The sequence below is a fragment of the Bidens hawaiensis genome, unplaced genomic scaffold, assembly GCF_021521415.1.
Source record: "Bidens hawaiensis isolate Kalapana, Puna unplaced genomic scaffold, B.hawaiensis_p1.1 tig00033181_1, whole genome shotgun sequence".
Classification (NCBI taxonomy): Eukaryota; Viridiplantae; Streptophyta; class Magnoliopsida; order Asterales; family Asteraceae; genus Bidens; species Bidens hawaiensis.
The window spans coordinates 75,792-91,182 of NW_027495681.1; the positions used below are offsets into that span (position 1 = coordinate 75,792).

At 33.8% G+C, this 15,391-nt stretch overlaps 2 protein-coding genes across 2 annotated transcripts; one reads left to right on the forward strand and one right to left on the reverse strand.

The window, feature by feature from the left end:
• Window positions 1-2,252: 2,252 nt before the first annotated feature.
• Window positions 2,253-4,415, forward strand: LOC143584574 (uncharacterized; the record flags this gene model as incomplete). The annotated part of the gene is made up of 3 exons (XM_077066596.1): window positions 2,253-2,849; window positions 2,938-3,036; window positions 4,039-4,415. Coding segments are annotated over 3 exons (975 nt in total), but the record flags the coding sequence as incomplete, so codon positions are not given.
• A 5,697-nt stretch (window positions 4,416-10,112) lies between these two features.
• LOC143584576 (NAP1-related protein 2-like) lies at window positions 10,113-14,327 on the reverse strand. The gene is made up of 10 exons (XM_077066599.1): window positions 14,187-14,327; window positions 13,042-13,164; window positions 12,903-12,953; window positions 12,733-12,804; window positions 12,551-12,664; window positions 11,642-11,724; window positions 11,108-11,168; window positions 10,960-11,016; window positions 10,845-10,868; window positions 10,113-10,298 (listed from the first exon to the last, which is right to left on the reverse strand). The coding sequence occupies exons 1-10, from the start codon at window positions 14,292-14,294 to the stop codon at window positions 10,215-10,217; spliced, it is 777 nt and encodes a 258-aa protein (XP_076922714.1). The 5' UTR covers window positions 14,295-14,327; the 3' UTR covers window positions 10,113-10,214.
• Between the last annotated feature and the right edge of the window lie 1,064 nt (window positions 14,328-15,391).

Genomic DNA, 15,391 nt, shown 5'->3' on the forward strand with positions numbered 1-15,391 from the left:
GGATATAGTGAGGACATGATCCCAACCGTAAGTTTTCATCAAATCTTACAAACACATGGGTTAATACACTAACATGTCATGTTCATTTCTTTGACTTATTTTCATTTTGATTGTATTAAATTAATCATACTTTGATCTTTGATTAACTTTTGTTGGTGATTTCTCATTTTCTTGCAGAAGTGGTGGATGCTATGAACAAGGCAGCAAAGTTGGATGTTACATTGACTTTTTGTTGGGAGGAACTTACTCTTACCTGGGTTAGATGGCAGTTTTCTTCCACTGTTATTAATTTCAATTTGCTTTATATATATATATATATATATATATATATATATATATATATTTCAGATCAAGTATCATGGTAATTCTGAAGTTAATTCAACAGTTGGTCAGTGGAATATGATGACTTGGTTATGTTGTTTTATTTGTTCTACACATAGTTCTAATATATTTTGATATTGAAGTTTAATAACTTCTTTGTGTCAATTTTTGTAAAAAAATGATCAATGGGCCAATTCAATCTTTAAAGCCAGGTGAAGGCATACCTTTTTACTATTTATATTTTATAGGAACTTTTAATTTGTTTGTTTACATTTTGTAGTGTAATTAGTTTCAATCCCTCTAATTTGTATTTGAGCAGTAATCATTTACATATCAGAAGTCAAAATATGAAGTGAAAGAATTTGGATGCAACTTGCTTATCGTTTAAGCTGTTCGGCTATATCATGGGTCTTCATAATATTGTTTGTAAAATTTGAAGGATCGTGTACTGATGAAAATTTAGTAGCATACTTATATGCTAATTGGCTTGCAAATAGACTTTTTGCTACTTAATATGCTTCAAATTTTAGGTTCATCCCATGGTTTTAGGTTTTCCAAAATGGCGACTTAATATGCCAAGAAATTGGACTTTAGCCACCATAGTCGCATATTTTAATTTGAACCCTGATATTGACATTCATCTGCATTCTAGTCCAACGGTTCATGACTTGGTGTTATATAAATGAACTGAAACTTCTTTTTACATCCTATCAAAGTTTAAATAAAAAATATCAACAAATAAAGCAACATTTAGTTATAAAGCTAGTTATATCACATGATATTCAAACTTTATATAAAAAATTATCATTATCCAACAAAACTCCATAGTCATAAAGTTAGTTGTTTGACCAATATATTAGTCAAACTGTAACCTGCTATATATAAACTTTTTGGCAAAAATATTAGTAAGCATGAAGTTGTTAATGTTTTTGGAAACTAAGTTGAGGTAAAATAAGCGTGTTCTGCTCCGATACTTATAGGAAAGAGGGAACCAATAAATATATGGAACGATGGCATAATGATCTACCACATCTAGCTTACAATATAAATGAATTACACCGCGAATCAGAAGACATCAGCAAGATAAGAAAACGAAATAGTGTCAGAAGCCTAAACTTAACTTTAGGCATGTTAACGAGCAAAACGAACGTGGCATACTTATGTTTTTTTATTTAAATCTAACCGAACAAACGATTGAAAATGAATATGGTTTTCTTGTTTGTGTTTGTTTATGTTCGTTTGTTGATCGTATAAAACGAACAGTTCTTGAACTTTAACGAACATAAACGAGCAAACATGAAATTAAAGTAAACATGAATATCAATATATTGGGTTTGGAAAGTAAATAAATAAAACTAACCTAAATTGTGATATTAATACACTAATAGTTTTGCCAAAAATTTATATATAACAAGTTAAGTTTGACTCGTATATTGATCAAACAATTAACTTTATATGAATAAATGGAGTTTTGTTGGTTAATGATAATATTTTATATAAATTTTGAATATCATGTGATATAACTAGCTTTATGACTAAATGTTGTTTGTTTGTTGATATTTTTTATATAAATTTTGATAGGATGTAAGTTATAGCATCCGCTACCAACTGAATTTCCTTGCGTTCTAATGCGCGGGAGTAATAAAATAATTTAATTAAGGGTGAAATTTGGTTAAAAAGAAAAGAGAATTACCAATTTAAAAAACTGAGGTATAAATTCAAAAACGGTGGAAAATGACACTGGGTCACCGAAATGAAAAAAGAAGAGGAGGAAAGTAGAAAGAAACCCTAATGGAGAAAGCGTTGGTGCCGGAAGACGGAGGGCTTGGATTTAGACGGAGATCTTCTCTTTCTCAATTATCTAAATAATACCCAGGGTTTCAGATTAACGATTACGTTCTCCTGTTGCTCACAAACCTTACTTTTGCTCATTAATCCATGAATATTTGAAAAGAAGAGGTTATACAGAGACCACCAACACTTCTTTAGACGGTCAAACTAGTCAACTTCGCGAGTATATTAAACCGCCTGCAAAAGAACCAATCAGTGTAGCTAAAAAACCAGTAAAACCTCCAAAAGAAGCAACACAAAACACTCCAAATCAAATCACACAGACGCAAAACCAACAGCCAACAAGTCAAACAAAGTCAAAGAAGAAAAGAACAGGTAAAGTTATATCACTTGAAGAAGCTTCAAAAGGGTCTATAATATTTCAAAAGGGAAAGCCGTGTTCGTGTGAAGCGCGCAGGCACAGGCTTGTGAGTAATTGTTTATCATGTGGGAAGATTGTGTGTGAGCAAGAAGGTGAAGGACCGTGTAGTTTTTGTGGGGCCCTTGTTTTGAGAGAAGGGAGCACGTATGCGGGGCTAGAGGAAGAAGTGGGCCCCATGTCGGATGCTGAGGTGGCGGCTGAAGCTTATGCGAAGAGGCTTGTTGATTATGATAGAAACTCTGCTGCGCGTACGACGGTTATTGATGATCAAAGTGATTATTATGAGATGGAAGGGAATACTTGGTTGTCAATGGAGGTATAATCTTTAGTTGGTTTATTATTATTTGTATAGTATAAGTTTGAATATGTTGTCGTTTGAGGTTCTAATATCTAACGGTATATAGGAAAAGGAACTTTTGAGGAAGAAAAAAGAGGAGATTGAAGAGGTGGAGCGTGCCAACCGCAACAAAGTTGTCATATCTTTCGATCTAGTTGGGCGTAAGGTAACTGTTCTTGTTTTTATTTTTGTTAACTTATATTTACGACGTCCTCTTTAAGGTAAGAGGGTGTTTCGATGTGTGTTTAAGTCGCAGTTTGGATGAAATGATTATGTTAATGTTGAGTTGATTATATATGGATCAGATAGTTTTGAATAACAGGTTTCATTCCAACATATAATTTAAGATAAAACTAATGCTTTTGGATTAGTTATATATGTATCTTTTTATCTTTTTTGAAAGACGATTACTCTTGATTTTTGTCGTTAATAATAGTTGGTTCTAACTGTTTTTGAACACTCCTAGTTAGTAATACTGTTAAATTATATTTTTGGAATTTAAATTATAATTTTTAAAAACGTATTGATATATATAGCTACACACACATATATATAGTGAGTAGGATCCTATAATTTGTCAAAAGAACAACTTTGTAGGTTTCAATATGAATAAAAAGATCGATCGTGAATCATTCAAATGGGGATTCCTTGATCAAAGATGTTCATTTGTACATGTATCATATATGCCACAGAACTTGTGAGGCTTCTATTTGTGTCAGGGGCCCTGGATATGTAATTGCTCAAGATATCATCTTACCGCCTTATGTAGAAATTGTCGATAATACACAGCATATAGCTAGCTTAACAGAACCCTTTGAGTTGGTTATTGGGTTACAAATAGAGAAGAATCGCGTAGTGTCTCTTAATGTGCGAAGCATACGAGAGTACGTATGCTTGAACTAGGGTAATTATGATTACACTACAGCTTTAAAGCAGCATAATAATAATTACTCCAGTTTATTTTGTTGTGTAATAATAAAGCATTACAACAAATGAACTAGATGAATTATTGTTGTGCTGCTTCAAACTACAGGGTAATATTCTTACGCTTCGAACGTTAACCCCTATTTGTACCACGATATATATGTATGTGTATATTATCTACAGCTGTGAAATAGTAAAGTGTAACATTATTACTTAAAATTGAGATGTTGGAGTTTCATTTTAGGTGCTGTTGAATGAAGATGAAGCCTTGGATCAATTAGAGAAAAGTATCTTGCTAAAACCTGCAACTGAACGAGAAGTGAACCGGATCAAGCCCAACCCGACTCTTGAGATACAACCGATCTTCATAGACCTGAGCCAGGGCAAGAAAAGTGGGGATGCAAAGGCAACCCATGTGCGAAAAGGGATATCTACTGGCTTGTGTTTGGAAATTAGTGGCCGAGTGCAACATGATTGCACTGAGATAAAACATCATGACCATTTGGATATTGGCAGCTTCTGAATGGCTACAGTTTTTTGTATTTCTGGGAGTTTATATTTGTATACTCATTATGGCACGGGTCAATGTTTACTCTTTGTTTTCGTTGATGTTCTAAATAAGAAATGGTGACTAGTAAGTAGCCTAATAGCTCCTTGCAGCTATTCTTCCTGAACATCAAAATGAACTCTTATGCTTTTGACGGTCAAGTCAGACGTCCGTTCTGTAGTTCAAAATCGTTCTACATAAGTATACATCTAAGCAAGCATCATGCATTATGAATATGAGGATAAGAAAGTTGCTAGGAAGGGTTGTCCAAATGGGTTAGGTTTTCATTATAAGGGGAGTGTTTGGAACCAACCTTAAGACTTTAATATAGAGGTGCACAAATCGGGTTCACCTTGAAAACCCGAACCGGTTCGGAACCGGTTTTTTTCACACCGGGTAGAAAATGAAACCGGTTCCAGTCAGGAACCGGTTCGGTTCCCGACCCGAACCGATGCCCAGAAATGCAAACTTTTAGGAACCGGGTAGGTTGAAACCGGAACCGGTTTTTACGTAAAAACCGGTTTCACCGGTTTTTTTTAAAATTTAAACATTATAGCCGTTAGGAACCGGTTCCAACGGCTATATAGCCGTTTTTGACCGTTGGAACCGGTTTTTTAACTATAAATAGGTTATCTTCTTTCTATAAATAGCAAGGTTTGTTTGTGTACTTGTTAAACCACTCCCAAAACTATAAAACACACTCCAAACCACAATTAACCTTAAACCGACAACAAATGGCAACCAATGATGACGTTGTTATGGTGATCGAAACAACAAGATGCCCCGATGTTTGGGTTCATTACGATTTGTGTCTCATGACCGACTCACATGAGTTGGCACGTTGCAAATATTGCTCGAAGTTTCTTAAAGCAGCGTCCAACTCGACATTACGAAAACATACGAATAAGTATTGTCGAGAGAAAAGAAGAATGGAAGCTAAAAAAACGGAAGTGGGAGAGTCGTCCGGCTCTACAACCCAAAAATAAGTATTCCCGGATTAAAACGACGGACTTTGTTTTTTATGTTTTAGTTGTTATGTTTAGTATCGTTTATGTTTTAATAATGTTTGTAATAGTTAATTTTTAGATGAATAAAATGTTCGTCGTTATTAAAAAAGTAACAAACAATTAATCATAAGTAACAAAAGTAATTATAATAAAACAAATCAAAACTAAATATTAGTTGAACAAATTACAAATAATTTTACCAAAACAAATAATTACAACTCTTCTTCGTCTTCATTCTCGTTTTCACCCTCGTCTTCGTTATCGGAAGAAACCCCGTCCTCCGCCTCCTCATCATGAATATGACGCTCTATTGGTATTTCGTCTTCAAAGTTCGCCTTGTGTTGTACACGATCCACCGCATCCAAATGGTCCTTTAGGCAAATGCAAACCTCTAGAGACTCGGGAGTTAGTTTTGTTCTTCGCATAGATAACACCCTCCCACTAAGAGAAAAAACCGATTCGGAAGCAACCGTTGAGGCTTGTACGGCAAGCAAATCACGAGCCATGGCGGATAGAATGGGAAATTCGTTTTGTTTACCTTTCCACCAAGCCAACAAATCAATATTGCAAATTTCGTCGACCGTTGCGCCCTCAACATAGTTTGCTCCACTATATCGACCAAGTTCGCTACTTGGTGTGTTTCCTCTTTGCCTCTTAGATGCCGATTCACGAATCCCATTCATCAAGTTTATAAGTGGGTCATTGCACGGCCTACCAGTTGTTGTTTTTTTCACAAAAGACGATCTCGTGCTTGGACCATACATTTGAAAATAATGGTCATAAAGGTCTTGAAGGTTTTTGTTGAACTTGTCCTTCGCTTCCGTCGACAACTTCGGGTCAATCTCGTGCATACCTAAGTTGTCGAATATTTCCTCAATCGTTGTTTCAACCCCATTAACATTCCAATAGGGGTTTAATGCGGCGGCACAAGTAAAGACCGGCGGTATGATTTCAAAATATTTTATGAACTTTTCTTTCATCACCGCAACAATATTTTCGAAGAGTTTGTTCTTCTCCGCAAAGCTTTTAAAAACACAAGACATATAGTACAATTCTTGCAAAACCCAACAACTAGTAGGGTAATAGACTCCCGATAATTTTGTTGTTGACTTTTTGAACACATCAAGATACTCCAACAAATAACCGACTTGGACCCAAACACTTTCCGGAAACATATCGGCCTCGCGTTCTTCAACAAGATTGTTATGAAAAGCTTGTAAAGTTTGGCGTTGGGCAAAAACACACTTTAACATATGACAAGTTGAGTTCCAACGGGTTGGAACGTCCCAATTCGGCCCCAAATACTTTCTTTCAACCGACTTGCAATAGTTCTTATATTCAAGATGTCTTCTTTTACCACTTTTGAAGACATCTTGTAACATAAGTCTAAAGTATTTTAAATCATCACAAATGTGTTCATTGTCAAGACCTATTTGGACAACCAAGTTGATGATAACACATCGGACATGAAAAAAATCCCCGAAACAAGGTGGTGAATATTTAATGATAAATTTTTCAGCCGCCTTAGTATTGTTTGAAGCGTTGTCAAACGAAATCGAAAATATTTTATTTCTCAAGTTGTAAGTCGTTATAACTTCATCAAGTAATTCAAACAATTTTTGGCGGTATGTGGGAACGGGAAGTTTTCAAAAGCGATGGTGCGTTTCATCAATTGCCATGTCACCGGATCAACCCAATGAGCGGTGACACATATGTATGATTCGGGCAACCCGTGTGGTGCCGACCAAACATCGGTAGTTAAACTAACCATGGCTTCTAAAGAATGAAAAGACTCGATTAACTCTTTTTTAGCACACTCCCACAACCTGATACAATGACGTCTTAAGGTAGTACGACTTACATGTGTGTATCTCGGTTGTAGAGTTTCGCGAATCAACGACGTCAACTCCGGGTCATCAAAGTGGTTAAACGGCAAACCTCGTTGAATAACGAACTTTGCCATTCTATCTTGAACTTGAGTCGTGTTGTAACGAAATAGTGTACCATCTTTACCCAAGTACCCTTTCAACGCCTTGTAATATGGCTTCTCGATGTGCTTTCTCAAAGTAGAGTTGGAATCGTGCTTTAATATTGAACCACATAGTTTGCAACGAGCATTTTGATAACCTTCGTCATCCACAATCAAATCCCAATTCTTCCATACGTCTTGGTTGCGGTTATGGTTGACTACCGTAACAACCCTTGGGTCCTCCGTAACAGGAACGGGGGCAACAAAAACACTCTTCTTAGCCTTGTTGTTAGTTTTTTTGATGGGTGCCATAATAATATTTAGTTGGATGGTCGGGTAAAGGAACGGGTTTGCTAAAGGAGTAGTATTGTAGTTTGTTTTTGAGTTTGGTGGTAAAACAAGTAATGGAAACAAGTTATATATAGGTTTGGCCCAAAAACCGGTTCCAACGGCTATATTACCGTTGGAACCGGTTCCAACGGATCTATTGTCTTAAAAACCGGTTCCAACGGCTATATTACCGTTGGAACCGGTTCCAACGGCTAATTGGTGTCTAAAAAAACCGGTTCCAACGGCTATATTACCGTTGGAACCGGTTCCAACGGCTAGTTTGACTTTTGTTTGACCCTTCAAAAAAACCCGTCGGAACCGGTTATTCCGGGTACGAACCAAACCGGTTCCAATTAAGAACCGGGTAGGAACCGGGTTGGAACTGGTACTGACATATAAATATGAGAACCGGGTACGATTTTCGGGTACAAAAATACCCAAACCGGGTATTGTTCCAACCGGGGTTGGAACTGGAACCGGTTCCGGTTCGGTTCCACCAGTTAGGTTCCGGAACCGGTTTTTTTGTGCACGTCTACTTTAATATATGTAGGTTTATTGGATTTTAATAATCTCTATTGAATGGTATTGGCTGATAATAATCTCTATTCATTTTATAGCCATTGGCGGTCTCAAATTTAAAAAAGTTGGCCTCCAATGGTCCACCGTTAAAAAGGATTTAACGGCGTTATACTTTTATCCTAATTTCAAACTAATGCTTTAGGGTTTTTGATCCAAATGAGGATACGAGTCGATTGGTGTAAAACTTAGCTCGAAGTGTTGATCCAAACAGCTTGATTTTTGTTAATTGTAAGTTCAAAGACCAGAATCAAAGCATTGTTTCGTCATTTTAGAGCACCGTTTCATACTAAGTTTTACATTAGTCGACTCGTATTCTCGTTCCGATCAAAAGCCTATAACATTAGCTTGAAATTCAGAAAAAACTATGACGACGTTAAGTCCTTTTTAACGGGGGACCATTGGGGGCCAACTTTTTTAAATTTGGGACCGCTGGTGGCGATAAAATGAATAGGGATTATTATCGACCAATACCATTAAATATGGATTATTAAAATTTAATAAACAAGGGTGGAAGACACCATAACTTTACTAGTACAAAACCCTCATCACATCTAACGTGTTTTTTAAACAAGGGTGGAAGATATCTTTGTGTTAGACATATTTTTAAACGTGGTTTTCAGGTAACTAAGATGGAAGTTTCGTGAAGGAATGTGGGAAAAACGGGTGTCGTGTTCGAACCCAAAAAGTTGGACAAAATTGTTATTTTGATAAATGTGAGTTAAACTCATGTACAATGATTTTATATTATAAATAAATGTTCAACTTTTGTAAATGTTCGCGTTTGAATATTATTGGCTAAACGTCTGTCCAAATTAACATAATTAAGTCTTCCGTTACTAAGTTAACGATTTTGAGGTGTGATATAAGTAACATTCATTCATCACGGGGAAAGAAGAAAGTGGCACATTGATGTTTCAAAAGGCTTTGAGAAGAGGGGCAAGAATAATGATATCGAGAATGATTGTGTCTACGAAGATTACCGGTCTTAGTAAGAATTTGTTAAAAATGCATGTGAGGGACGAATGCATGTATTAAGTTTTAAAACTTGTTTGCTTAAAGAAAATGCTTGGTTATATTATTAATAAGACCAAAACTAAATCATAACTATTAAACGTTTAAAAGTATAAATCATAAGAGTGTTTCGCCTTTACCCCCGTGTTATTATTAGAGCATTCACAGTTTCTTTTTTTATTTATTTAACTGTGAATATTTATAAACCAACCAACACCAATAAAAAAAAAACACAACACCAACACACCTTCCACAACCCGGAGAGCAATGCCACAAACAAGAGCAAACTACTTGAATCAAAGTTGCACCTTTTTAACCAATCTAATGACTTATACTTGGATCATTTATTAAACCATAAAAATCTAAGCGCTTTAATATCTCCAATAATCTCTATTTTCACCTCCCTGCCTTAAAAAACCTTTTCGTTTCTCGCTTTCCAAATTCTCCAAAAACCAATAATAATAATCCCGTGAAGCATCTCTTTCTCGACCTCACCAAGCTTGATGGTCTTGTGAAGTTCTAGCATATCTCTAACCGAAAACCTGTATAAGGGATATCTTGCACCATCGACTAATATGTTCCCACACGATTATATGGTGATGAAAATTGGAGATGAGGTTTCTTATGCATTTCAACAAAAAAAATACAAGCTTTTATAATTGCTTTAATTTTTAGGTATGGGAATAACTAGAGATACTGCTAAAAAAATTCAAGTTTATATAATTTTCTTTAATTGTTAGGTATGGGAATAGCTGGAGATACTGCTGTGAATGCTCTTAAAACCAGGGCAGAGACATTTTTAGATTAATGAAACTTCTTTTCTCCATATTACTTTGTTCACATGCATGATTAAAAACTTGTAATTCCTCTTAGTGTACCATCCATAAAAATCCTCAAGATGGATCAAACATATTTAACTAACCACCTAAAATTTAAAACTTTTGACTCTGATAGAAAACACTTTACACTTCAATTCCCTAATCATCATCTTCTTCATCCTCACCCTCACCCTCACCCTCACCCTCACCCTCACCTTCATCAGATTCATCTGTCCCATTTTCCTGTTGAAAAAAAAAACACATAAACAAAACTTTAATGTCTCTTTAGAAAAAGCAACACATACGATATTATTTCTAAAATAGCATTTTGACCCGAACAAACATTTTACCTGTTTTGACACATGAGGCCCGACGGACAAAAAAGTTATCGTTGATATGATGAAATATAGAAAAAAGAGTTGATTACTCAATTGGTCCCCATGGTACATCCACAATGCATGTTTTTGATCCTTAACTTCAATAAAAAAATTTATTGTTCACTTTTCATTTTTGAAATTATCAGAGGGTATTTTAGTCATTTCATGCCCACTTAAACGGAAAAACTAATGCAATCCATTTCAAGGACCATCGATGTTACACTGTCAAAATAGTCAGGAACCATTGATGTAAGTTATTAAAGTTAATGACCAAACTTGCAAAATTGACATACCACAAGAACCTAAGAAAATAATTGATTATAACTAATCTCAGTTAGTTTAATCAAATGTATAATAATTCAGTTAATCTTGAAAGTGAATATACGGAAAAAATAAAAATGACATCTTTTACCTCGAATTCTTCTTCATCAGCATCCTTAAAGCATAAAAATTTGTCAAAAACCAAATCAGTAGATCATATAAGAAGCAAATAAAACATTAATTTATAAAAAGGATTAAGAAATTACATTGTTGAAATATGTGAGAGGATTAGTCCACAAGTCCTCCCTGATTATTTCAGCAACCTGAAAAAATTTCAAAAATAAAAAAGTGAATAATAAATAATTGTAAACTTGGAAGCGAACAAAAAGTCAAATCCAAACGCAACGAGCATACTTCATCATGGAGTTCCTCCACCTCATCTTTCTCTTGGTTTCCAGTGAACCAGCTAAAGAAGCTGCATCAACACGTCAAAATAAAAATATTACAAAATTTAAAAAGTGGTAACTGCTTCTGAATTATGAAAATCAAATAATAACATGTAACTTAACGAATGACATAGTGTTTGAATGCAATTTTACTGTTCTGGTCCAAATTTGAAATCACGATATGATTAAAATAACTAAAATGATGAAAAAAAGATATGATTAGTTGTTTTGGGTGTTTCGCAAATTCTTAATGCTAAATAAATAAAATGATCAAAAAAGAGAAATAATCTGACGATTAGTCATTTTAAGTGTTTGGCAGATTCTTAACAATAAAAAAAATAATAAATTAACAAATAAAATGTCGAAAAAAGACATTTGTGAAATAAGTAGATATGTATTATGACATGAGAGTAAAAGTCGCTAGCATTAGGTTTATAAAACGGTTAATTAAATGACTATTTCATCCAATAATTAACAAAAAAAAAAGTAAAAAACTAGTAACCTGTCATCCTCATGTGAGTCGTTGCAAGAATCATGGCACCGCTTGTTTCCTTTCTTCTCATTGCAAACACCGTTAGATACGCCCTTTAAAAGTAACAAATAAATCACAATCAAGCTACATAAATACTTTACTATTAGTATAAAACTTGTCATCATATCATATTCATAATATAAAAAATATCCAATTTTCAAAATTATGATATTTATACCTTTTCCTTAAAACATACCTTTCATTATTTCAATTCAAGAGTTTGGAGTGTAAGGAAAACAATTTTGAATGGAATAATGGTATTATGGTAATACAGTAAATTGAATTTAACAGGGATGCGAATGAAACTGAAAAGACCTAAATAACTGAACCCAAACAAAAACCGACAGCTTGGTTTTGTCTTTTCTTAAAAACCAAACTTTCAGTTTGTGTTGACTGTAATTAAACCAAAAAATCCAAACCCAATGAAATCTATGGATTTATATTCAAATTTTTTAATAATAAGAACTTAAAAAATAGTGTAACCCAAATATTTTTGCTCAAATGTATAATAATCAATTAACTATTAAGTAATAACAAGATTTAGATCCAAAGTTTTACTGTTTTAGGCAAAAGTTCAATGATTTCGAGCCAGATTATTTTTAGCTTAAAATTTTCAAGCACGAATAGTAAAACAACAAAAACCAAATCCAAACAGCCAAACAGAAAAAACTAAAACCGGAAAAAAAAATTGTAACTGAATGGTTTTCAAAACTTAAAAACTAAATTTTTTGATTTTTGTATAGTTTGAGGTCAAACCCAACATAAACCGACCCATGCACACCGCTAGTATTTATTGAAACTGTAAATAAATCAAATTTTATAAATCTTAAACAGGTATATTAAAATTAGCCTTGAGTTAATAACAATAATGAAAGTTACCTTGCCCTCTTTCCACTTTATTTTGGTAGCAGTAACTTTTGTAGTACCCTCATCCATAAATTTGAACGTCTTAGTGAGTTTTGTGTCTTCAAAAAACGGATTCAGACTGAAATTCTGAAGATAAGAGTAAGAAAATAACAAATTTACAAAAGAAAAAAGGTGAATCTTGATTAATTACTTACAAATGAAATAGAGTAACCCAATTTAACATCTTTGCAATCTTCCACTTCCAAAGAGGTTAAATGCTTGAAGATCTGAAAGCAACAAATAATAATAACTCTTAAAACTATAACAAAAATTAATAATTTAATATAAATCTTTTATTCTTTTTTACAAGACTTAAAGATATAACCTTTTGGTCTTCTTCAGTCAAAAGATCTGATAAAACAGGGTGGCTCAGGAACTGGAATAACAAGCAGAGATTAGATATTAATTAGGAAGATTTATACTGCTAAAAAGTCCAAGTTGACAAATGAAGATGAATGACTTACAGCAGTTGGCCAGAAATCAGGGATTGTTTTGATGATTTCGTTTCGTTTATCGTACACTGGCTTCCGAATCTCGTTGTATTTCTGTTCAACTTCCAAGACTTTATCGCTCGCTTCCTCGTTAATCTAAAATTCCAAATGAACCACCGATGTTCAATTCAAATCAGTTATTAATTGTCTTTATTTCATCTGACATTTATGACAATTCTATATTTTGTGCAATCTGAGGTTTCTAAAACTTCAAAAATGCTACTTGTTATATCTTTTACAAATATATATGTATACATGTTAAGAAAGAAATTCATTACAAAAGACTGAATTACTGCGAGAACACAAGAAATTCATTACAAAAGACTGAATTATTGCGAGAAGATAAATAACAAACTTGAATCTTTTACTCTTTTTTCTATCAATAGTTCATATTTTTAAACACTTTTACTTCTTACATATAAATGTCCATGTTACATGCATAAACATTACCATAAAACTAATTGTTCATATGTTTTTTCTCACTTTTAAGCATTCACCTACACGTGTTGGTAACTTGGTATGTGTACGAAATATAAATAAACAAATTTGTTGACGCACTTTGTAAAATGATAAAAAAAAAGATGAATAACAGTGCACTTTTAACCATTTTCATGTATTTTATATTATTTTTTTTTCAAAACTAATGATTTAGTTTTTCTTTTTGATCCCGCACAAAACTGTCTTCTGCGTAAGCCCACCACTATGCATATAACATATCAATATATATATTCAGTTTTGATGCTAAAACTTAAAATGCTATAGCATATAATATATAACAAAGATAACCATCCAAATTTACAAAAACATTTTATAACTAATTGCATACAAGTCCCAAATGTTTAAAGCTTTAATGCCTAATTAGAAAATTTTCTGCCATCCCTATTAAAAGTTAATTTTGCATCCTTAAAAATTACAACAGGACAACAGATTACACATCTCTAAAACCAAACTTTAAACCACTGTTTGACCATAAATAGAGATGTTTCTTGATTAACTTTAAGAAGCAACCATACCATTATTAACTCAACAATAAAGCAACCCTTTCAATAGTTAAGATTAAAAAGTAAAAATCATATTTTTAAAATAAAAATGTAAAGAATGAAGATTGCAAGTTGAACCTTTTCGAGTTGATCTTGGACCTCCTGCACTTTTTGGATGGACTGAAGCAACTCATCATCAATTTGTTCGGAGTCAATCTTGGGTTTCTTACCCTTGTCACCCACCATTTTCTTGATTGATTAAAACCCAAATCTCAGAGATTTAGGGTTTTGGGGGGTTGATGCAAGACGAAAAGTAGGGTTTTGGGGGACTTTATATCGAGGCCCACTTGCAGTTTATTATTTTTATTATTTTATTATTGTTGTTATTTTTTGTCAAAGTAACATTTACTCTATCTATGATTGTACCAGATAAAACATAACGACTTGATATAACTAATTATCACGTCTATCTTGATTTATTTCTTTTGAAAAATTCTTTTATTTCTTGCTTTCCACAGGCTTTAACAAGAAATTATCGATATCCCATGAAACACCTTTTCTTTTTGTCCCTTAACCTCACCATCTTATACTTTAGAAAGTCTCTAACCGAAAACCTGAACATGGGCAAAACCTTGTACTAACGACTTATATGCGCATACACAACCACCGCCATAAGACACCCGATCATCAGTTTATGTATCATATTTAGCCTGGCCTCACAAAGGGGGCAAATCCTACAAACTTATTGAATTCTTCTTCTATCCAAAGTTTCCCATGTAGGAACATGCTTTAGCTCCGCCCTACAAGCAAAAATGTTGCATTTATCCAAAAGCAATTTACTCCATTTCAAAACATAATTATTGCTATGAGCTTTTTCATAGAGTCAACTAAAAAAATGCCAAAATTTTTTCCAACCCACTCCCACCTATCTGGGACCTCCTCACAACTACAACACTAATAAAATGGAAAACCCGCTCCAATTTAGCCTTTTCAATCTGGGTATAATCCACTCCCAAGCCCAACCTACATTTCGGCCATTCCAGTAGATTCTTTCACTAACTTTCAGTTCTTGTACATCTTGAGCTTGAATCATTTAGGCAAATCCACTACTGAAGCCCAACCAATTATCTTAACAAAAACCAAGTAACTAACCATCCTGTAACATCCCGAGTTTAATTTGGTATTTAAATTAATCGGGTTTAATTGGATTTTAGAAAATAAATGTAATTATCTAAAGTATGAGGAGTCCAAGTGTCTTTAGACGAAAAGATAAACATGAAACCTATCTATAAATGCAACCACCATCTCACTATCTCATTAATTTGTTTCTTCATCAAGTTCTT

Excerpts from the sequence above, each read along its gene's own strand:
- LOC143584576 (XM_077066599.1), bottom strand. The coding sequence starts at position 14,294 with ATGGTGGGTGACAAGGGTAAGAAACCCAAGATTGACTCCGAACAAATT. Across the intron at positions 11,725-12,550 it reads TAAAGTGGAAAGAGGGCAAG|GGCGTATCTAACGGTGTTTG; the intron begins GTAACTTTCATT and ends TTACTTTTAAAG. Across the intron at positions 11,017-11,107 it reads TGGAGGAACTCCATGATGAA|GTTGCTGAAATAATCAGGGA; the intron begins GTATGCTCGTTG and ends AAATTTTTTCAG.